General features: G+C 37.6%; 1 protein-coding gene across 2 annotated transcripts in view; it reads right to left on the bottom strand.

Annotated features, from left to right (window-relative positions):
- Positions 1-24,905, bottom strand: part of MGAM (maltase-glucoamylase) — a 138,215-nt gene extending 113,310 nt beyond the window's left edge. The window contains exons 1-5 of one of the 2 annotated variants that reach the window (XM_073009419.1): positions 24,695-24,905; positions 22,238-22,415; positions 21,833-21,942; positions 12,391-12,519; positions 8,969-9,240 (exon numbers count right to left, since the gene is read on the bottom strand). In XM_073009419.1, coding sequence (XP_072865520.1) covers positions 8,969-9,240; positions 12,391-12,517 — 399 coding nt within the window. In that variant the 5' untranslated portion in view covers positions 12,518-12,519; positions 21,833-21,942; positions 22,238-22,415; positions 24,695-24,905. The remainder of the gene's footprint in view (positions 1-8,968; positions 9,241-12,390; positions 12,520-21,832; positions 21,943-22,237; positions 22,416-24,694) is intronic. The other variant, XM_073009420.1, reaches the window with a different exon arrangement.
- Between the last annotated feature and the right edge of the window lie 282 nt (positions 24,906-25,187).

Raw genomic sequence — 25,187 nt, 5'->3', positions numbered from 1 at the left:
TTTAATAATTTTTCCATTAAACTGGAAAGGACAAAGATCAGAGTGGCCAAAAGAGCAAGGAATGAAAACAGTCTTTGTTGGCCAAGTCAAAAACGCCAGCTTCCACAGTAGAGCTGAGTCATTGCAAGAGGTGGGAAGAGACATGGAGCAAGACCCACATAATAAGAGAAAACAAAGTATATAAAATCTAGGAAAATAGATTTAGAAAGAAACTATGGAAAATGATGGCATGAGTAGAATTAGGGCACACAAAGAAATTAGGCCCAGGACACAAAATGCCCCTTTAAGTTGGATATGAGAATTAAAAATTTAAGGGAAACTGACAAAATAACATAGAATGTGTAACTACCAAAACAGTACTGAAGGAAAATTGTCGGAGTTGGGGGGAGTATGGAAATCCTCGATCCAAAAAATTAAGAAAAAAGACAAGTTTATGAAGGAGTGGGGGTGGGGACTAGCACATAAACAGAATGAAGAGAAAGCACAAAATGAGACCTTAGAAAGAATGTGTCGTGTCAACTATTACATGGTTTAAATATTTGAAAGACAAAGATAGATTACATTTAAAGAAGTAAGTCTAACTAAATGTTTCTTGTAGTTTACACATCCTAAACTTAAACTCACAAAAACCCTGAAAGTAAAGTGGAAAACAAATATGTAAAAAGAATGCCAGCTGGGGGCAGTGGCTCATGCCTGTAATCCCAGCACTTTGGGAGGCAGGCAGATCACTCGAGGTGAGGAGTTCAAGACCAGCCTGGCCAACATGGTGAAACCCTGTCTCTACTAAAAATACAAAAATTATCTAGGTGTGGTGGTTTGTGGCTGGAGTCCCAGCTACTCAGGGGGTTGAAGTAGGAGAAGCTCTTGAACCCAGGAGGTGGAGGTTGCAGTGAGCCGAGATTATGCCACTGCACTCCAGCCTGGGTGACAGAGTGATACTCCATCTCAAAACAATAAAAGAAAATAAAAGCCATATTAATATCAGACAAATAGACTTTAAGTAAAAATTCATTATTAGAGAGACATAGAGTCGGTACATGATGATTAAAGTCTCAAGATATTGCAGCTCAAACTTGATATACACCTAATAATAAAGACTCAAAATATATACAAGAAAAGTTTAAAGAATCACAAGGTAAAATTAAGGGAGATAGTACATAACAGAATATTTTAAGAGCACCCAGAGTAACTGATGGATAATGTACATAAAAGATGGAAAGATATGTTACTTTTTATATAATAGCTATACAGGCTTTTTTGCCAACATGAAGAGGAGGAGTGAATAGAATTCAGAGATAGAGAGAAGTCAGATCCTGAAGACACTGCTTAAGAGTCAATCAAGCTCTGCTCACCCTAACCCTCTCCTCCTCCAACTCCCAATGCTTGTTAACACTAAAAGAGAGAGAAGGGAAGAAACAAAGAAAGTACTTTATACCAAAAGCAAACGTGAAGCATAAGGATAACTACAGCCCAGTCATATCCATGAACATAAATGCAAAAGCCTAAAAGGAAAAGCACATAAAGGATTAATAACAGAAATCAGTAACATATTAAATGAATAATGACCAGGTGGTGTTCCCTCCAGAAATAAGGAGATCCTTCAATGATAGAAAATCTACTTGTGTAATTCATAAGAAAAACTTATTTTAAAAAGTATACCATATAATCATTTGAATTCATCAGCTATTAGAATGAAATTTTTAGCCAACTTAGAATGAAAAGCAACTTCCTCAGTTTGATAGCGGATACCCACCAAAACTGTACAAGAAATATCTTACTAAATGTAACATATGAAAAGGATTCCTTGTAAAATCAGGAAAAAAAACCTAAGTGACCCATCACTATGATTGCTTATAATTTAAAAATACATTGGAGGGCCTAACAATTCAAGAGAACAAGAAAAAAAATGTACAAAACTGAACACAATGAAGCCAAATAATCCATTATTTCCAGACAAAATATTGTCGAGGTAGAAATTCAAGAAAATTTATAGAAAAAAATAGAATAAATAACTCAATTATTATTATATTAGATTCTCTTTTTCTCCTCTTAAATCTATAACTTTTTGGTTTTTGCCTCTAGGTTTTTAGTCTTCCTGGAATTGTTCCTGAGATACAATGTAATATGGGAATATATAGTTATCAAAACATAAGTCACAATTGTTGATAGGCTTGACTCTATTAAAATGTAAAACTTGTTCATCAAGACAGTATAAAATAGATGAGCAAAGCCTCATAACAGTAAATATTTGCAACACACATGGTAAGAATAAGAATCCAGAATCACATAAATGAACAAACAGGAAGCTTGTACATATCAAGAAGAAAAACATCTCAATATAAAATTGGGCAAGACAGAAAAATTCACAGAAAAGAACTAAACAAGAGATGTTCACCAATATTAGTATTCAGAAAAATTAGCACTGAAACCACAACAGACTACTATCTTATAATCCCCAAATGGCAAAACTTTAATAAACTGTCAATTCCAAAGAGGATAGAGAGAATGACAGTGAGATGGCAAATCAGCACAGCTGCTTTGGAGATCAATTTGATAATGTCTAGCAAACTTGAAGATATATATCTAAAATCACACAGGTGCAAGTAAAAAACTTACAAAGATATTCAGAATGGAACTGATGTAACTTCAAGATATTGGAGAAAAAACTAATTTTTTTACTGTAGAAAGAGTGATTTTGATTTATTTTTGCCATAAAATTGATATAAAATTTTATACAATTGTGTACCAATTTTACGGCAAAAATAAATGAACTAGAGATATCTATCAACATAGTTAAATCTCACAATGTTAAGTGCATAAGCAAAAATGTTTATAGGCTGTATATGTCTTTTATTTACAGGGATATATAGAAGTAGAAAAGGTCGAAGGGAATGCATGGTAAATATCAATTTCAAAAGTGTGGGTACCACTAAAGAGGATGGAGGAAAAGGTAATAATACAGAATGGATATGCAGGGGACTTCATCTCTGCTGATAATATTTTATCTCTTAAGCTGGATAATGGTTATATATTTTTGTATATCTTAAAGATTTTTTAGTAATTATTTCAAAGAAGTTAATTCTACATAGAAAAAATCTAAACCAATGTGAAAAGAAATAATAGGAAAGAATATAGAACTGCCTATTTTCTCAGCTCCCCATCTTTTATCAAGTACCTAATGTGTCATTATTTTTCAAGCTTTCATATACTGGATTACCAAGAAGACTATAATAATCGTGCCTAACAATATAAAAATACAGACTGAAAACATTCCATATTTTGCCAAAATCCCTTCCAACATAACGACCTACAGAACTGCTGAAAATGTACAACTTTGCACATTGTGTCAAACATATTTTACTATACTCTCAAACTATGGTACCTGTCAGAATCACCTAGAAACTTTAGGAAAAGTATGAAAGCACAGGCCCTATCCTCCTTCACTGAAGCTGGAGTGCTAAGGATTTTATTAGCTCTCTAGGTGATGCTAATACAGAACAATGTTTGAAAACCACTGCTCTAGACCAGTGGTTATTAATCTTAGCTGCACATTTGGATCACCTGGTAAATTACAAAAATAAGCAGGCCTGGGATCCGCTCCTTAAGAATTAAATCAGAATTTCTGGGACAGAGCCTGGGAAATACAGAAAAAGAGAAGCAAGCAGAAAGTAGTAAAATGAAAACCACTAAATGATAATCCATGATTCCTACTGTTACAGGAAACCAGAGAAGCCCCAGGTGCTTGCTGGGCTGATCAGTGTAATGGGTAGAGAGAAGAACCAAGCAGAAAGTAGTAAAATGAAAACCACTAAATGATAATCCATGATTCCTACTGTTACAGGAAACCAGAGAAGCCCCAGGTGCTTGCTGGCCTGATCAGTGTAATGGGTAGAGAGAAGAACCAGAAGAAGCCTAAAGGGATCATCCCGTCACAGACTTTCTCTCCTAACACATTTTCTGTAGTAAGCATGTGGGTCTTTTAGTTTTAAAAATACTTTCTCACATATTTGTATATAAAAAAGAGAAATTGCCACCCTATATTCTCAAAAGCCTATTCTAAAGGTGAAATCAATTATCAACCAGAAACTTTCTCCAAAGTAATTCCCTATGTCGTTCCACAACGTGAGGTGAAAATAATTTACTGATAAGATTACAGGTGCCTTGAAATGCATAAACCATTAGGTCATTAGGAAGCAGCAGATCTAAGATTTAAAAAAAAAGAAAATCAAAACTTCAGCAGCTGTAGCATTCAGAAAAGAAAGAGGGCAAAGTTGCAAGGACAAATGCAAACTGGTTAAAAGGACATGATTCCAGACTGAGGGAGAGTCAGCTTGAGTGTGTCAGTGGCATCAGCCATTTCCTGCCACTGGAGGGAACAGGAGGCACTCCTTCCCATTCGCATTAGACCTCAGTCACTCAGCTCTGCCACCCAACCTATTCCCAGTGCTGACTCCTCTAACCTGTGCCACCCCATCCTGCTCTGTTCTGTATTGTCCAGTTCACCACAGCCTTGATCATTAATAGCAGACTTTATGCTACTCTGAAGAAAAAAAAATAAGCATTCCTCTGCTGCTGTTTTAAATGGCCATCAAGTTCTCCAACACACTTTGTGTCAAGAGGTGGAGTCTGTCATTGTTCCTGTTGAATCTGGGCCAGCCTGAGACTGATTTGATCAATAAAATGCAGCAAAAGTGATGCTATGCTGGCTTAGGTGTGGTACTTAAGAGAACTGGGAGCTTTCGTCTCTGTCTCTTGCAGCACTGAGCCACCATGTAAGAAGTTCAGCTACCCTGCTGGGGGAGTACCAAGAGAGACTCTGTGACTACATGGAGGGGAAGAGGGTGCAGTCAGCCTTACAGCCATTTTCGCCAAAGTACCAGGTATGTCAGTAAAGTCATCTTGAAACCTCCAGACCAGACCAGCCACCAACTAAATACCACCACATCATGTAATCTCAGTAAATGCTATGTGGAACAGGACCATTCAGTCAAACCCTGCCAGAATCCCAGACTTATAAAATCACTAGATATAATAAAACAATTGTTGCAAACCAGTAAGTTTGGGTAGTTTGTAATTCAGTAGACAAACGGAGAAGCTGTGCTCTAAGAAAACAGAAGTCTAAGAAAATAGAAGACTTAGAGCAATTTTAGTTAGACTGGTGCTTTGGCTGAAATATGCCCCCTCCAAAATTCAGGTGTTCCCAATATGTTAGTATTAACAGGTGGGGCCTTTAAGAGGTGATTAGGCCATGAGGGCTCTTCCCACACAAAGGGAATTAGGTGCCCTTATAAAGGAGACAGTGGGCTGTCTCTTGCCTTCTGCCTGCCACCATGTGAAGATGCAGCAAGAAGGTCCTCACAAGATGCCAGCACCTTGGTCTTGTTGCTTCCAGTCTCCATCCATAACTGTGAGAAGTAAAATTCTGTGTTTAATAAATTACCCAGTCTTGGGCATTATGTTACAGCAGCACAAAAGAACCTGATGTTGTGAACAAAAAAGGTGGAATCAGAAAGTCTCCACATGAAGAAAATGAATAGAATGAGACAAAGTATCCCATCTTCAAATAGAGCAGGAATTTCAGAAGTTGAAAGCACTTGATAATAAAGGAATTTCAAATCACCCTCTATTCATCAAAATGTTCTCTAGCTGTTTTTATGTGCAGCAAGTTTGAACAAACGAATGAATAAAATTAGTCTCGACTCTGTGAAATATCTTAATTTTAGGCTATTTTATAAAATGTGCATCTTGAGTTAGGTTTTGAAATTTAGCTTGTTAGGTTGGCCACTTCATTTAACCTCAAGGTGAAGTCTAACAGCAAAGACTTTTTAAAACAAAGTTGCCACCTCTGCCATTCCCAGAATCCAGTATTTCTAGTCCCCCAAATCAGACTGTGGTGAATTTTCAGAGAAACATTTGCCAGAACCTTAGAGATCATTATTCTAAAATATTTTGAGGTTAGTATAGTGTTCAATAGTCATTTGTTTAATGAGCACTTTTAGCTGAGCACACTGTCTCATTTTACTTAGAGGGATTTGACAGTTTATAAGAAAATGTGACTTACTGATCAAGTCAAAGAGCTTTCCAGAAGCAAAGCCAGGACTGAGTAGCTCAATAACCTGGCTCCCCTTACATCCTTTCCCTTGTCCAATGGCTACACTGTCATTTCAAGGTGACAAACATAAACTTAAGTCTTTTAAGACTTTAAGTTTGTATCTGGGCTCACTGCTCTTCCTAGCACCATATAATGGCTATTAACTGATGTTGTGTAAACAAAGAGTAATTTAAAGGTGAAGACTCACAATGACCTTGGTAAAATGCAATACCCTTGCTGCTATATCATAAAACATGATCCCCAACACATTGATAATAAACTGGAATTTGCCAAAAGATATCATAAGCCAAATAAATGAGTAATACATAGACAATTACCAAGTGTGTTTGCTGTAAAAGATGGCAAAGCTTCTTCTTAAGAAATATGGTAACCTCTCAAATTATTCAGATTACTACTCATATTATTGTTATCCTTAGAAAACAACTGTGAATTTCTCTCAGCTTAATTACTCTGCAATGTTTACTTAGGGCACGCAGGTTTATCTTTAAACATGCAACCTGCTCTCCCATGTTTACACAGTGCTTTATAGCCCTGAAAAATCAAAGTATTTCTAAGTATTAACTGTCATTTCTTTCCTAACCTGGATATCTGGAATTTGATGAAATATTCCTGCTCCCTGCCATCAATGGGATCTTTCAACTCTGAGTTCTGGAATTGGGGATAAAAGACTTCATCAAGGAAGTGGAAAGGATTTTAGAATTCAAAGGTTCAGAATAAGTGTAGAGAGTTGTCTTTAAAATCTGCATAGAAGTATAGCCTAAGTGAACCCATAGAGGCACAGAGGTAGGGTCTTAGATGATAGAAGACAGTGTTTGAAGTTGACTCAACATACAGTAATAAACCACTATATGTACTAGAGTTGGGTAGAAATAATAACAAAAGTTGGACATAAAAAAGAGCAATTCTAATCCCTCATGTAATGGAATGGATGGGAGAAATGGAATTCAGAAGGGATGCCAGGGGGCACCTGGAGCAACTCAAGCATGAGGAAATGATGATCTAGGGATGGCAGAGAGAATGGAAATGAAATGCCTCTTCTGGAATATATTGTTAAGGAAAACATTTTAAAATACATGAAATACTGGCCAAAGGGATAGAAGGGATGAGCCAAGCAGAAGTTCTGCTGTTTCTGCCTCAAGAACTAGAAGCTTAATAGAACTACTAACAGAAATCTGGTAGCTGAGAAGGAAAAGCAGATTTGGTGAGGAGGTAATGAGTTCAGCTGATTTGATAGGAAGGGATTCAGTGAAGATGCCCTCTAACCAGTTTCAAGCCGAGAACTAAAGATATGAACTAGAGTTAGATAATTGAGTGATCTTTTTTTCTAAGATCCATGAAGGGGACTCCTAGAGTCCATTCTCTGGACAAAGAAGAGTCTCCCAAGAGTACTCAGGGTGTCAGGGTGGCTTGATACATTACTTCCTTCTGTACTGGAAAAGGATTCCCTCCCATAATTGGTAGAATGAAACAACGGTATTTACAACCAAGAACCATCTGCAGGGAAAGTTATTCTTTCAGTTCTTTTACATATAATCTTGGAGGACAGACGATAAGAATGAAAAAATTATATGGGAATGTCTTCAACACCAGAACATTCTGCCTACCCTATCTGTTGTGTTCATGACTTCTTCCCACCATCCTCTTTCAGCTATATTCCCTTTAATGTGAACGCCATACAAACACATCACTATCCATAGCCTCAGCTCTTAACAACAATCTGGCTCAGCATACAGCTCTCAGGATTCGTGAAACATACAACAAAAGGCCTAAGATGTACCTTCTACAAGAAAATGAATTATTGAAAGTGCCAATATTTCTCTCTGGCTGAGCAAAAAAGGAGCATGCCAATTAATACACACCAAGGTCATGGAGTAATTCAGTTGGGTATGACATGTAGAAAAGCCAAAGATCACTTATTGAACTTCAATCTTGATACCATAGTACTTATCAAAAGATCTTACAATAAAGCACCAAAGAAACATTACTATGGCTGTATCTGAAGTTCACCAATACCCAATAACAAGATGGAGTGTTGCAGTAGCGTGACATACTGAGAATGTGATAATCTAGGTGAGCTTCCAAGTAATTAGTGAGCTATTGAGTACAGCCCAATTGAGCTATTGAATAACTTGCACAATATGACAGGGAAAGTAAATGCGTGTGCATCAGCTTTCTGTAAGTTTCGCATAACAAACATAGGGTGTGGGCAAAGTACTTTATAATCATCATAATCAGCTGGACTTCAGCCGATAATCTAGAAACACTGGGCTAAAGTAAATACCCAGATGTCTGCACTATCTTTAATCTGGCATTAATTACCTTATAGCATAAGGTAATTCCAAAACATAGCCCTTGAAACTTTGCCCTTATTTTAAATAATGCTTTGTGCACGTGTATGAATTTTTACTGTAGATCCCAGATGAGCTTTGGAAATTCTGAAAGGAGAAGGAGAGACATACAGGGCAAGAACAGAGGCAGAAAGAACTAGTAATCATGTAGTGTTGCCGTATAAAAGACAAATACATTTTTAGTAAGTAAGCCCAAAATCTTTCATGGGACACACTTATACTAAAACCTGATTCATTGTTTTTCTGAAATTTGAATTTGGCTGGGCAACCACACTTTTATTTGCTGAATCTGGCAACCCAAGGGAATATTCCAGGTCTTCCTTTCCCGAAGCTGCACTGTCATACAAGCATGGACAAAGGTTAATTTGCCTGAGCGGCTAATGGCTACAACGTAAACACCTCTCTTGAGAGTCACTAATGAAGAAAACCAAAACAAAACAAAAACAAACAAAAAAAAACTATCAAGTTGCATAAATTCTGAAATGCAAACAAAATTCATAACTCAAACCTTTGTTGGTGGCTGGTCAGGGATGCAATTAATTCGTTCCAATTCATTCACCACTGGACATTCAGCAGAAACAGGAGTGGTACCAGTTGTTCCAGAATCTAGGGGACCCGTTGTCCTAGGATGCGTGGAACCAGTTGTTCCAGGATCTGGGGGACCAGTTGTCCCAGGCTGCGTGGAAGTGATTGTTCCAGGATCTGGGGGACCAGTTGTCCCAGGCTGCGTGGAAGTGATTGTTCCAGGATCTGGGGTACCAGTTGTCCCGGGATCTGGGGCTATATCAAAAGCAAACATAAAATGATCATTAAACAAATTTAATTTCACAGACATTCAATAGTTCTCAACACCTCCAATTAACTCCACTACTGAGTGGGCTTTACTCTGATGACCTCAAAATTTATGCATTCCCTTTATAAAATGTCACTTTGTTCCTGCTGACTGTATTTACCTCTGTGTGTCTCTACATCATCTCCTTCTACTCCCAACTCCATCCCCTACAAGATAGTACGTACAAGAATAAGCGGCCAGGCGCGGTGGCTCAAGCCTGTAATCCCAGCACTTTGGGAGGCCGAGACGGGCGGATCATGAGGTCAGGAGATCGAGACCATCCTGGCTAACACGGTGAAAGCCCGTCTCTACTAAAAAATACAAAAAACTAGCCGGGCGAGGTGGCTGGCGCCTGTAGTCCCAGCTACTCGGGAGGCTGAGGCAGGAGAATGGCGTAAACCCGGGAGGCGGAGCTTGCAGTGAGCTGAGATCTGGCCACTGCACCCCAGCCTGGGCGACAGAGCAAGACTCCGTCTCAAAAAAAAAAAAAAAAAAGAATAAGCACTCCATCTTTAGCCTAGAAGTTCATGAAGTTGGGGACCACCCTTCCTTTAGTCTAGGGGTCAGTAACTATGGCCTTCAGGCCAAATTAAGTCAAAGCCTGTTTTATAAACAAAGTATTACTGGAAAATTATACACATGCACATTATATGTTATACACATTACATACTCATTTATTTTTAGCTGCTCTGTGCTACAAGGGCAAAATTAAGTCATATGGCAGAGTCTGTATGGCCCACAAAATCTAAAACATTTACTATCTGGTCCTTTACAGTAAAGTCTGCAGACCTCTGATCTCATTCTTTACTTCCAACCCCAGCAGCAAGGGCACACAGAACATGTGCAGTACAAGTGCCATCCTAGTCACAGTAACCTTAACTTTGCTTGCTCAGTCAACAGCCCATCCCCAGGACAAAGAATGCTTCTGAGCAACATCATTCTTCTGTAAATACAAAGTCCTATATGACAAAAGATGTAAAGGGAGCCCACCAGTCTAAAAACTGACAGCTAGGACTTACCTAAGGGCTGGAGAACTTTGATTTCAGATTTAAAAATCAGTAAATTAGAAAAGGTGTTTTTATTGTATCCTAAAATAAGGAAGTGAGCTTTCTTGAAGGTGTTCTATAATAAATTAATAATGACATTAAGACAAAACAGTTAGTCTTTTGATTGGTTTTTCTTTCATTCGGGGTTTCAGATTCAAATTGTGCCAATGTCTGCACAATGGTTTTAGTTACATCTTTAGAATCACATAATTTTAAGAGTTGAGCAACCTTTGGGACTTTTTTCTACAAAAAGTAGAAATTGTTGTAACAAGGGATGGGGTAGGAGAGGCAGAGAAGCCACAGGTTAACCTTTGATTGCCTGGTTCTCCTAGGAAGTTGCTCCTAGATGAATCAGATAAGAAACCATGGATAACTCTGCATAATCCAGCTCCTTTTGGGGACATAAAAATTCAATAAACAAAAAAACTTTGATTAGATGAGGGTCTTCAGAAAGTCCATGAAAAATATGTATTATGAAAAAACTTTGTAGAAATTTCAAATATTTTTGACACTAAAATAAACTCACAGTAGATTGTTACAACATGTCTGAACAGGACTTAGCTTGAGGCACTAGGAAGATAAGACATCAGTGTGAAAAGAGCACCTATCAGAGCAACATAAATTCTGCTAACATTGAAGCAAGAACAAACATTAAACTCATGATGAAGCGTGGGTGGAAAAATGGTGAAATCACTGATACTTACAAAAAGTTTATGGGGACAATGCCCCAAAGAAATCAACAGTTTATAAAGGAATAACTCATTTTAAGAAGGGCCAATACAATATTGAAGATGAAGCCCACAGCAGCAGACCATCCACATCCATTTGTGAAGATAAAAATTAATTTTGTCATGCCCTAATGAAGAGGACTGACAAATAACAGCCAAAAAAATAGTCAAAACCACGGATGTCTCAAGTGGTTCAGCTTACACAGTTCTGACTGAAAAAATGAAAGTTGAGCACACTTTCTACTCTATGGGTGCCAAAATTGTTGTACCCATATCAGCTGCAAACAAGAGGAGAACCTTAAATGGACATTTTAAACAAGTGGGGATCAAGATTCTGAAGTATTTCTTTCAAGAGTTGTAACAGGAGATGGAACATGGCTTTACCAGTGCGAGCCTTAAGACAAAGCACAAGGCAATGGCTCCCAAGAGGGGAAAGTGGCCCAGTCACAGCAAAAGCGGACCAGTCAAGAGCAAAGGTCATGCAACAGTTTTTTGAGATGCTCAAGGCATTTTCCTTGTTGACTTTCTGGAGGGCCAAAGAGCAGTAACATCTACTTATTATGAGAGTGCTTTGAGAAAGTTAGCCAAAGCTTTAGCAGAAAAAGCGCCCAGGAAAGCTTCAGAGACAGTCCTTCTCCACCACCACTAAGCTCCTGCTCATTTCGTCATCAAACAAAGGCAATTTTGCAAGAGTTTTGATGGGAAATCCACCTTATGGTTCTTATTTGGCTCCTTTTGACTTCTTTTAGTTTCCTAATCTTAAAAAAATCTATAAAGGGCACTCATTTTTTTCAGTTAATAATGTAAAAAAGACTGCATTAAAAAGGTTAAATTCCTAGGACCCTTAGTTCTTATGGATGGACTAAATGGCTGGTATCATCTTTTACAAAAGTGTCCTGAACTTGATGGAGTTTACATTGAGAAATAAAGTTTATTGTTTTTATTTTTATCTTTCTGTCTTTCTATTTCTATTTTTCCACAAACTTTTTGAAGTCTCTCATATACTCATTTGCTTGCCTTTCACATAAGGGTATTGTTAATTACCATTCTTAGCAGAATTATAGCTATTTAAGGAAATTTGGCAAATGTATTTAAAATGTCAGTTATGGAATCCTGCAATGCATTAATTGCTAAATCAAAGTATCACAACTTAAACCTACAATGAATGTCTACTGAGCTGCCCAAAACATGTAGAACACACACATATAACAGCCCCTGCAACAAACACACACACACGAGCATGAAAGCATTACTTTCCTGCCATTGATGAAGATTTGCTCTAATAAAAACAACACATGGAGAGAGCCGCAGAGTTACTTCTTACCTGTTGATTTCAATGACTCCTTGGCTAAAAGCACAATTAGAACAATACTGATGATAAACAACACGAGCAGAAGAACACTGAGCACAATCTCCAAAGTAGTAAATTTTTTCAGCTTCTTTCTTGCCATCTCTAAAAAGTAAGAGAAAACAATTTTAGATGTGAATTTGATTTACTATATAGCTAGTAAGATTTTTAATGGAAAAGCTCAAATGTATGCAATGGATTCTATAACAAGCCTCCCAAGCCCCCATTATCTAAATTAAAAAATTATCAACTCATGGCCAATTCATTCTGTCTTTATTCTGGTCCACTTTTCTCCCTACCCCGAAATACTCTGAAGCAAATCTAAGGTCTCATGTCTTTTAATCTAAAAATACTCAGCATGTTTCTTTAAAAGATAAGAAATTTTGCAAAAGGCAAAATATTATCACACCTAACATATGTTTATAATAATTCTTTACTGTCATCAAATATCTAGTGAATTTTGAATTTTCTTTCACTGTCTGATAAACTTTTACAATTTGTTCTGCTCTCCTGAGGATGCAAGTAAGATTTATATCTCGTAATTGGTTTATATCTGTTATGTATTTTTTAATAAACAGAATTTGTTCTGCAGATTTTTCCTGCAGTCTGAATTTTATTGATTACATCTCTATGCATGCTAACATATTTCTCTATCCTTATAGTTCCTGTAAATTAATTATTAGCTTTATAGTTTTTATCAGATTTAAGTTTGTTTTTTTAGCAAGAATGGTACATAGATGATATAGCATCTTCCAGAAGACTTTAAATCTAGTTAATTCTCTTTTTTGCAATCTTCATTCCGAAAATAACCAGCTAGATTACCTTGGAAAATTTACTTAAGGTTTCTCATTCTCAGTTTCCTCATTTACAAATGAAAGAAATTCAACTAGAAGATCTATGATATTCCTACCAGCATTTTTTTCACTTTTTAAAAATATTTTTTGCTGATTTTAATTTTTACAGATTTAGGAGTACAAGTGCAAACATGTTACATGGATTTATACGCATAGTGGTGAAGACTGGGCTTTTAGTGTACCCATCACCCAAATAGTGTACATTGTACCCAATAAGTAGTATTTCACCCCCCTCCCACCCTTTCTCCTTTTGGAGTCTCCAGTGTCTATGACTCTGTATGTCCATATATACTCACTGTTTAGCTCTCATGTGTAAGTGAGAACATGCAGTTTTTTACTTTCTGTTTCTGGGTCATTTCATGCAGAAAAAAATAGCTTCCAGGTCTATCCATGTTGCTATAAAAATATGATTTCATTGTTTTTTATGGATGAGTACTATTCCGTGGCATATATGTACACTACATTTTTAATCCAATCATCTGTTGATGACCACTTGGGTTGATTTCATGACTTTACTATTGTGAACACTGCTGCAATAAAAATACAATTGCAGGTGCCTTCTTGATAAAACAATTTATTTTTTGTGTATGGATAGTCAGTAGTGAACTTGCTGGATTGAAGGGTAGTTCTAATTTTAGTTTCTTGAGAAATCTCCATACCATTTTCTATAGAGGTTGCACTAATTTACATCCCCACTAAAACTGTATCAGCATTTCCATTTTTCTGTATCCTCCCCAATATGTGTTGTTTTTTGACTTTTTAATAACAGCCATTCTGACCAGTGCAAGGTGACATCTCATTTGTGGTTTTAATTTGCATCTCTCTGATGATTAGTGATGTTGAGCATTTTTTCATGTTTTTTGGCCACTTGTATGCCTTTTTTTGGAAAAATATCTGTTCATGTCCTTTGCCCACTTTTTAATGGGGTTATGTGGTTTTTTTTGTTGTTGTTGTTTTTTGTTTGTTTGTTTTTTCCTGTTGAGTTGTTTGAGTTACTTATAGATTCTGGATATTAGCCCTTTGTCAGATACATTGTTTGCAAATATTTTATCCCACTCTGTAGGTTGTCTGTTTACTCTATTTTATTTTTTTTTACTGTGCAGAAGCTTTTTAGTTTAATTAAGTCTCCTATTGTCTAATTTTATTTCTGTTGTGGTTTCTTTTGAGGACTTGGTCATAAATTCTCTGCCTAGGCCAATGTTCAGAGAGATTTTCCTAGGTTTTTCTTCCAGGAATTTTATAGTTTCAGGTCTTACATTTAAGTCTTTAATCCATCTTGAGTTAATTTTTGCACATGGTGAGAGATTTCATTCTTCTGCATATGACATTCCAGTTTTCCCAGTACCATTTATTAAATAGGGAGTCCTTTCGCCAGTGCATATTTTTGTCAAGAATCAGTTGATTGTAGGTATGTGGCTATATTTCTGAGTTCTCTATTCTTTTTTACTGATTTATATGTTTATTTCTATACCAGTACTGTGCTGTTTTGGTTACTATAGTCTTTTAGAGTAATTTGAAGTCAGGTAATGTGGTACCTCCAGCTTTATTCTTTTTGCTTAGGATTACTTGGGCTACTTACACTCTTTCAGGGTTCCATATGAATTTTAGGATTGTTTTTTCTAAACCTGTGAAGAATAATGTTGGTAATTTGATAACAATTGCACTGAATCTGTAGATTGCTTTGGGCAGTATGGTCATTTTGATGATACTGATTCCTCCAATCCTTGAGCATGGGATATTTTCCAATTTGTGTCTTCTACAATTTCTTTCATTAGTGTTTTATAGTTGTCTGTACAGATCCTGGAACCTCCTTGGTCAAATGTATTACTAGGTATTTTATTTTATTTTATTATAAATGGGATTGAGTTCTTGATTTGGTTCTCAGCTTGATTGTTATTGGTGTATGGAAATGCTACTAATTTTTGTACATTAATTTTGAGTCCTGAAACTTTACTGAAGTCATTTATTAAATCTAGGAGTCTTTTGGAGGGTTTAGAGTTTTTTAGGTATAAGATTATATCATCAGTGAACAGAGGCAATTTGACTTCCTCTTTTCCAATTTGGATGCCTTTTATTTTCTTCTATTGCCTGATTACTGTAGCTAGGACTTCCAGTACTATGTTGAATATGAGTGGTGACATTGGGCATCCTTGTCTTGTCTCCATTTAGGGGGAATGCTTTCAATCATACTGAACTTTTCCCTGTTCAGTATGATTTTGGCTATGGGTTTTTCATAAATGGCTTTCACTATTTTGAGGTATGGTCCTTCTACGTCAAGGTTGTTAGGGGTTTTTTTATGAAGGAATGCTGGATTTTATCAAATACTTTTTCTACATCTATTAATATGATCATATGGGTTTTGTTTTTAATTCCGTTTCTGTGATGAATCACATTTATGGAATTGTGCATGTTGAACCATCCTTGCACATCTGTAATAAAACTCACTGATCATGGTGTATTATCTTTTCCACGTGCTGGTGGATTCAGTTTGTTAGTATTTTGTCAAGAATGTTTGAATCTATGTTAATAAGGGATATTGGTCTGTAGTTTTATTCTTTTGTTGTGTCTTTGTCTGGCTTTGGTATCAGGGTGATTTTGGCTTCAATATAGTTTTTAAAACTCATTTTCAAGTGAGTCACAGAAATCTCACACTATTCTATTTCTCCCTTTCACAAAAGACACATGTGATAAACATTTCATTAGTGTCTTATTTTTTTTTTTTTATTCTATCCCCAAGTTCTTCTCAGAAGAGAGGGCAGTGCTAAATAGAGCACGAGAATCCCTGAGCTTGATTCCCAACCCTACCATTTTTTGCCGTGGTAACTGTAACAATTTATGTAATACTCTTGAGTCTCAACTTTCCTATCTGTAAAATGAAACTACAATTTCTTCTGTTATTATTATCTATTGCCAGCTTTTTATTGTGGAAATCAAATAAAAATATTCTAAATCATAAAGCATAGGTCTCACTACATTATTATTTACCAAAGAGAAGACAGGTAGTGGGTCCTGGGTAAGAAACAGAATGTTCCTACAAAATATGTCAGTCCTACTTTCCCTGAGTGTGGCACCATACCCGACTTGGTGTTCTGGTGAAGCAGCTGATGAATAATGCTGACTGCTGTCCTGGTTCACTTGCCCTGGTATAACCTCCATTAAGTGCTTTATGGCCCCATGTGTTGAATGACTCATGCATTGCCTGGGACATAAGTGCAGAAAGCCAGGAAGAGGAGCCATAGCTGCAGTCTTGCCTATACAAGGCCTACTTTCCCCACCAACCCACCAATGCTTGCTTTCCCAGGCTGCCTTGTAAATCATACTCTCTTTACTCAAAAAGAACATCCCCTTTCTTCTCCTGTGAGGTCTTAGTTCATGACTCCCTAAATCAGGAATTGTTTGATATTTCCTTGCAATCTCATTCTCCACCCAATCAACGTTTCCTCCCATATTCTCTTCAGTAGGAAGCAGTCTTCTTTAGTCATTTATCCAAGGACTGGTTGAATAAGAGGACTTACTTCTCATACATTGATAAGAAACTGCTATTAGTCAACATAATGCCCTCTTACTATGCAAAAGGAAATGGAGCTGTGAAAGCAACCTTTCTCTACAACAAGGATTGCCTTGTGTTTTCTAGAATAAATTACTCCAATTCTAGTCTTTCTTACCATGACTGTCTCCACTGTCTCATATTCCAAAGAGCTTCATAAGAAATCCTATAAAATTAAACTTGCTTGTTAAATTCCATAAAGATTAATAACCTCTCATGCCTGGTGTAATTAAATGAACTAATAAAGCAAAGAGTGATCTTATGTTCACTGATAAGAAGAGGAGTTAGAATGTCTATCCAAGTGACCATGTCTCCTGTTTGGTAGATGCTAATAGTTGTAAGATGTGAGATTGCTTTTTATAATAATATTTAATTTTTTTCCAAATGTTTATTAACACACTATGTTAGACACTATGAAAAAACACCCACCCATTGCTGGTCAAACTATAAACACCCTATGCTCAATGAAGACTCGGCAAAAACTATTAAAATTACTCATGCCCATTACCCAGCAATTGCATTTATAGAAATTCATCCCATAAATACACTTACACATTTGGGAATCAATGTATATACAAATAAAGGTTTTCCATCACAGTATTACATGTAATAGCAAAAGATTGAGGACAGTGTAAATATCCATAGAGACAGTACTCAGTAAGTATGTGAAGTAAAATATAATTCAATGTTACTTAAAATCATGACATGGCAGGTGTTTTTAATTTCACAAATTATTTGATACTCCTCTCTTGAAGAGGTAGGCCAAGTCCCTACCACCTCCCGCTTTGCGGATGAGCTGGACTTAGTGACTCACTCTCAACAGATAGGATATGGAGAAGGGATGGCATCTAACTTTCAAGACTAGGCTTTACAGCTTCCTCCTTGCTCTTTCTCTTGGATCATTTCCTGAATAAAACAGTTGCCATGCCATCATAACATTCAAGCAGGACTATGGAAATTTCTAGCAAACAACTGAGGTCTTTTGCTAAGAGCCATCTGAGTGAGCTCCCTTGAAAGCAGGCCTCTATCCCCATTCAAGCCTTCACATGACTGCAGTCCTGGCTGACATCTCGGCCGGACTCATGAGAGACCCTGAATCAGCACCACTCAGCTAACCCACTCCCATATTTCTGACCTGCATAAATTGGGAGATAATAAATGTTTGTTGTTTTAAACTACAAAATTGTAAGGTAATTTGTTACCCTGCAATAGATAACTAATATGCATAGGTAAATATGACTTTTTAATAAAATATCATTAACATTTTTTTTTAAACTTGCTGTTTATCAATAGTCCTTTTGCTCCATATATTCAAATATGGTTACTTGCTCTACGGAACAATAATATCTATTTTCTAGCTATACAAGAGAAAGGTTTCCTTAAACCTTAAAAAAAACTCCAGCATTATCTGATTGACTTTACTTCCTGCATTATAGAACCCTTGGTGGTGAAGCTTCCTATCTCAATTAGAAATGCAATTGAAGAAAAACTAAGATCAAGAAAAATGGCAAGAGGCAAATAAAAAAGAAAATAATTTAAATAGGGTTAAGTGCTTTTAAAAATGTTTTTTAAAAAACCGCTACTTGGCAATCTGTCCTTAATCTTTGACTATTATTTTTATAGGACAAATATATAATTATGCAATTTTAATGCTAATGATAATAATGGTTAACAGTGATTGAGCAGATATCCTAAGAGGCTTCCATAATTTGTCACATGCAATTTTTATAACAACTGAAAGTTGATTATGGCTACTATCCTCACTTGCAGATGAAAAAATTAAGCTTCAGAAACATCAAATAACCTGCCTGATGTCATACAGCTGATAAGGAGCAAAGCCCCAATTTGAACACCTGCCCTTTGGACTCCACAGCCATGGCTTTCAACCGTTACTCTATAGTCTATGCTATAATGCCCCACAGTGTACACCAGCTTGGGCTTTCTGTGAGATTGTAGTTTTATCAAACAAAACCACATTAAGTTTATGGCCCATAGTACTGTTTTAAATTATCTGGGAGACCTAGAAGAAGCTACTGATGTGCCCTATTTGCCACGCTCATTCATCATTATCTAAGCTATATCTCTGGAAGAAAGAAATCTGCTTGCAGTTTATTTATTCATTCATGAATTATTTATTAAGTCCCTATGATGTGCCAAGCATTCTTTCAAACACTGGCTATACAACAATGAACAAAACAGATAAAAATCCCTGCCCTCATGAGACTTACATTCCCACAAGTAGAAAAAAGAGACAATAAACAAAATAAATAAATTTACAATAGGTTATACTGTATAAGTATATGGAGAAAAAGTGGGCGGTAAATGAGGAATGTTGGGGTAAGTGTTGCAATTTTAATTAGGTTAGTGAGGAAAAAAATCGTACTGAAATGTAAGAATTATTACTATATATAGGAACGCTTTTACACTGTTTGGCGTGTAAATTAGTTCAACCATTGTGGAAGACGATGTGGTAATTCCTTAAGGGTCTACAACTAGAAATACCATTTGACCCAGCAATTCCATTACTGGGTATATACTCAAAGGATTATAAATCATTCTACTAGAAAGACACATGCACATGTATGTTTACTGCAGCACTATTTACAATAGCAAAGACTTGGAACCAACCCAAATGCCCATCAATAAATAAATAAAGAAAATGTGGCACATATACACCATGGAATATTATGCAGTCATAAAAAAGAATGGGTCCATGTCCTTTGCAGGGACATGGATGAAACTGGAAGCCATCATTCTCAGCAAACTAACACAGGAACAGAAAACCAAACACTACATGTTCTCACTCATAAGTGGGAGTTGAACAATGAGAACACATGGACATGGGGAGGGGAACATCACACACCGGGGCCTGTTAGGGGATGGGGGACTAGGGGATGGAGAGAATTATGACAAATACCTAATGCATGTGGGGCCTAGATGATGGGTTGATGGGTGCAGCAAACCACCATGGTACATGTATACCCATGTAACAGACCTGCACGTTCTGCACATGTATCCCAGAATTTAACGTAAAATTTTAAAAAAGAATTATTAATATATATACATTACGCAAAAGCAGAATTTTTTTTCTTCTTGAATTATTTACTATATGAATAATCATCAAAGCTCATTGTCCTGGTACCGTTATAGTTCTTTAGGCAAAGTAGACAAACCACATGGGGGCCCAAATTACTAAAATGACTATCTAAATTAATTTGGAAAAACTGTATATATGTCCTCTTTTCGGCATTATGGCCAGTGTTTGATGTGTATATGGAGGTCTAAGCCATTCTTTTAAAATCCTTTGCTAACACAAGGCATGAGATCTAGTGGAAAAGAGGATTCATTGTAGATAGACCAAGAACAACTTGCAAAGAGGACCCCAGCAAGCCATAGCTATTCATCAAAAATGCTGGGCAATATTATGAGGTTGGGTCATCCTTTCCCAGCTGCTTGGTGAGTGGGAAGGGATAAGGTAGCAAATGAATGGCTTTTTTCTTGCAAGTCTGGTCACATCCAAAGTGAGAGATCTAAGAGTCAGCTCTTACCCTAGCCTGCTGTGTGACCTTGGAAAAACAACTTAACCCCTCTGGGTCTCAGTTTCCCCATCTGAACTGCAAAGGGATCATCTCTAGGAGACAGCTAACTCCTCCTCGAGCCCAGCAACAGAGTGTGTGAAGTCTTATATTTCTCATCACATTCCACAGCTGCCACCTGAACCAATTTTAAATGGAACATTTCTTATTCTAGTTCCATTCCCTGCTTACAGAACAATTTTTAAAGTAATTTTATTAGCTCATTAAAATGTATTTGTGAGGGAATTCCTGATAATAAAAAATGATCATTGGCATCCTGTCAAAGTGTGAGTGAAATAGCAATGAGCTGTCTTAAATTTAGTGTAGCACTTCATTTGGTCCCTGGTAGCACAGGGTCCTACCAGCACAACAAACCAAAGATGCCCTCCATCTCACCCCTTCTTGGCACACCTGCAGACATACACTTATTGTCCCACACCAGGACACAGACTGTAGACAGTTTGGACACTGGGAGGTCCTCCTTGCCCAGCAAAGCCACTGATCAGATTCTGCAACAAGAACCTACTGATATCCTTTTTCAGGGAGACCCATGGGGATTAGTCTCAATTTCTTTCTCTTCTCCAAGAGTAACTCTCCCTTCCCACCTCTGTAACCAGTCAGAAAAGAAATGCCTGCATGTGTCTAGCTAGACTCTGGCAACTAGTAAGGATCCAATTTTTTTTTATTTTAAGTTTTGCCAGGGAGGGCCAAAAACAATTTATCACCTTCTCCTCTTCCCACGGGCACTCCCATTCTACTCCACACATGACTGCCAGGACAGATACCCTACCTTTCTCTTTATGACCTCCTTCCAGATTCCACAGGAAACCACTCCTAACCCCCAGTGCATACCAACTCATAAATGCATCCCAGTATGTTACACACACCCTCAGTCTATTCCCTAAAATTATTCTGTATTTGATCAACAGAGGTACCAAACCCATAAGCATAGTGATAGATTTCTCAATTTTCTGACTATAATTGGTTCTCCAATTACATTTTCTCAATCACAACTCCACATCCTTTCAGAGAGAAATGCTCTAATCTCACTCCCAAATTCTAACTCCTTTTATTCATTTCTCTCACCTCATTTCCAGAATCTGAAAGAATTTCTGCCTGCTGCCTCAACCTAAGTATTAAGTAATTCATCACACCTCACACAGAAACACACACATAAACACACAGGTTTCACTACAATCAGGCTTATAGATCCAGCCTTAGTTCAGAAAAATATACACACACTAAGAAAAAAAGATAAATGAGAATTTTGTTCCATGTGTATGCAAGAGCATAATTTTTGATTTATTATTGGTGTTGTTTATCTTTGTCTGTGTTTAACAAATTGACAAGGGCATTTTGACTAAAAGAGACCAACTCAAATTCACACACACTTGTAGACACACATCTGTAACCACAAAAGAACCCAAGGTTCACAAACATACCTCATTACCTCCTGCAGCCGCTCCCTCTCTGTCTGAAGGATGGCTTAGCAATAAAAGCAGAGGAGCACAGTCCACCAAAGCAGCCAAAGATCTGGTAACTATTTACTGACCTATCAAGAAAATGTTAATGGCTTTCAAATGCAAATGAATGGCCAGCTTTTATTTCCAGGATCAGAATTTTTAGTTAATTAGTAATCATGGTCTTGCTCTAAGAAGGACATCCCTACCACTTTTGGAAGGAAATGTCAGCTCCCATGACCCACTCCATCCCCTCCAGGCACTGAATGTTTAATCAGTGGTAAAGACACTCCGTGTGTCTGGTAAGAGAACACAGACACAATTTGTAGATGATAAAGAGCAAAAAATAAATGACCCCAGTATTCCAAAAGAGCCCTGGTATCTTACAGTGACTCCGAATCTCTCAGGAACTCACTGACATTTAGTAGCACAATCTGATGATTGCGATGGAAGGAAGTTGTTTTAAAAATGTTTTAAAAATAGTTTTCTTCTTTCTTCTTTCAGGTGTCCTTAAGCTTGTTTGCAGTATGGAAATCCTTTAACAGTCTGGTGACTCTTGAACTGCCTTTGCAGAATTATAAATAAGAGAAATCTAACATTACTGACTCCATCTTGCTTCTAACCTCCCAGGCTAAATTATGTTTTCCCGGGGATTTTTTTTTTTTTTTTTTTTTTGGTTGGCTTTTTGCTTATTCTACTACAAAGGCCAACATAACTATGAGAGGGATTTAGTTTATAGTTAAACTTGGAGTCAAGGGAAAATGATCCCCCTCCTTGCCTGAAGCTTAAAGCCACATTCATAAGGCAAGGTTGGAATTATGGTAGGGGCTTGGACTTTGCTAAAGAATAGGCATAAACAATTTCTCGCCATGGCTTAGTTTGTTTTCTGTAAGTTGCTTACTGCCCCAGTCACATAACCAATGTCACAAAATGTATAACTTTCCCAACTACCAAAGATAACATCACTGTATTGGTCTGTTTTCACACTGCTATAAAGACATACCTGAGACTGGGTAATTTATAAAGAAAAGAGGTTTAGTTGACTCATAGTTCCACAAGGCCAGGGAGGCCTCAGGAAACAATCATGGTGGAAGGACAATCAGGCACATCTTAACATAGTGGCATGCCAGAGAGAGAGTGAGCAAGAGCAGGGAAAACTGCTTTATAAAACCATCAGATCTCATGAGAACTCACTCACTATCAGGAGAACAGCATGGGGGAAACCACCTCCATGATCCAATCACCTCCCACCTGCTCCCTCCCTTGACATATGGGGATTATGGGGATTACAATTCAAGATGAGATTTGGGTTTGGACACAAAGCCTAACCATATCAATCACTATGGTGAAACCTAAATAACTGGTCTTCTAGATATTTGTTAGCATTTCAGTAGAACAAGAGACACCACCTAGTCTTGAGCACCCCCCGCCCCCCAACACACACACCCCTCCCGGGAACTGACTCCGCTGCACACAGACAGTTTTAGGTGCTCCTGTGATTTCAATCCCCGCCAATCAATTACACAAGTTCTCCAGTCCCATGCCCACCAAAGTACCCTTTACAAACCTCAGCCTTTCAATCCTGGGGGAGATGGGATTGAGAAGTTTTTCCCTGCTCTTGTTTGGCCAGCCCTGTAATTACTAAACTCTTTAATTACTACAATGCCAGTTTAATAGTGCATTCAAGAATATATTGCTCTGTTTTATAGGTGTGCATTCCCCAAGGTGCTCGGAGGAGTGCTAGCCACTCCTTAAGTCCCTGCCCACACAGCTTCCTCAAACTCTCTGTCAAAGCCAGACCCACATGAAGAGCCCATTCTGAATGCTGAGCCCAGAAGCGACAGATGAGGCCCTGTATGCATTCTTCCTCCTCCTACATGGAACATGACTTTGTGTTCTCCCTTCCTGGAACAAAATCCTTGTAGAAAATAATAATTGTATCTATGTGGATTTTACTGGTAATTAACGGTGGGTACATTAGGTGTCCCTAAAAGTATCCTTGCAGCATGAAATGGTCAAACATAGTATTTCATTCAAGATAAAATTTTCATGTTAAATTTTCAGATGATTTAATCTGAAAATTTGGGGAATTTTCCATAAAAATTGAGGAATTTTAGAAAATTTGGAGAATGCTCTTTAGGGATTCTCAGCCCCCATACAGCAGCAAGAGGATCACTTGAGCCCAGGAGATTGAGGCTGCAGAGAGCTATGACAGCACCACTGCACTCCATCCTGGGCAGCACAGCAAGACCCTGTCTCTAATAAAAAAAAAAAAAAAAAAAAAAAAAGAAGGAAGAACATGGAGTTTCAAATCAAACTAGCCTGGGCTTAAATATGAGGTCCTCTACTTACTTTCTGCAGAACTTGGACAATCATTTCAATTTTCTGAAGCTCAGTTGCCTTATCTGGAAATCAGGGATGATCATGAGTACTTCATGATGTTACCTTGAGCCTAAGCTGACATAAGTACCTGACATCCAATGTCAGTTTCCCAACCCCTCCTCAGCCAGTCCTTTCTGAAAATGAAATAATATCCAACAAGCAGTATCATTAGCTTAAATTCTGTTAAGAACTACTCCTCCAGTTCCTCAACCCTTAGGAATAGCCACAGTAAACAGTCAACACATCCTACACTGAACTGATTCCACAGGCCAATGGAGAAAAACCATTACTACAAGACTCTCTCTCTCTCTCTCCCCCTCTCTCTCTGTTTCTCTCACATATGTGCGCGTGTGCACGCGCACACACACACACACACATATTCACAAGCAAATGGCATCTACACCCCCTACCTATCAAAATGATTTCTCACAGTCTTCATAGCCTACAAACATTAATTTTTACCTCTGTTTTTGTTGCAGCCAAGTTCTTTTCCTTCTTTCGTCCTATATAAAAGACCTTAACATCACATGCCACCTGCAAAGGGCAAAAAGGAGTTGGTTGGAGGGGGAGTAATTTCTCTGCCCAGAAATGTTCAGAGGAAGGTAAGAGCAGAAACAATGTACACAGGACATTACAATGTACACAGGACATTACAGCATTTCCTTGTCTTGTGAAATGTCTATTATTTAGCAGCTTTACACTGTCTTCTACTCCTTCCTCTTCACCACCACAGACAAGAACACATGCACACACAAGTATGAGTACAGAGAGAATTTTAGGAATAACACATCATCTAGTATTCACATAAAACTTTACATTTGGCCGCGCACGGTGGCTCATGCCTATAATCCCAGCACTTTGGGAGGCCGAAGTGGGTGGATCACCTGAGGTCAGGAGTTCAAGACCAACCTGGCCAACATGGTGAAACCTTGTCTCTACTAAAGATACAAAAACT

This window comes from Chlorocebus sabaeus, chromosome 21, assembly GCF_047675955.1.
Source record: "Chlorocebus sabaeus isolate Y175 chromosome 21, mChlSab1.0.hap1, whole genome shotgun sequence".
NCBI lineage: Eukaryota > Metazoa > Chordata > Mammalia > Primates > Cercopithecidae > Chlorocebus > Chlorocebus sabaeus.
This window is presented reverse-complemented; position numbering and strand designations above follow the sequence as displayed.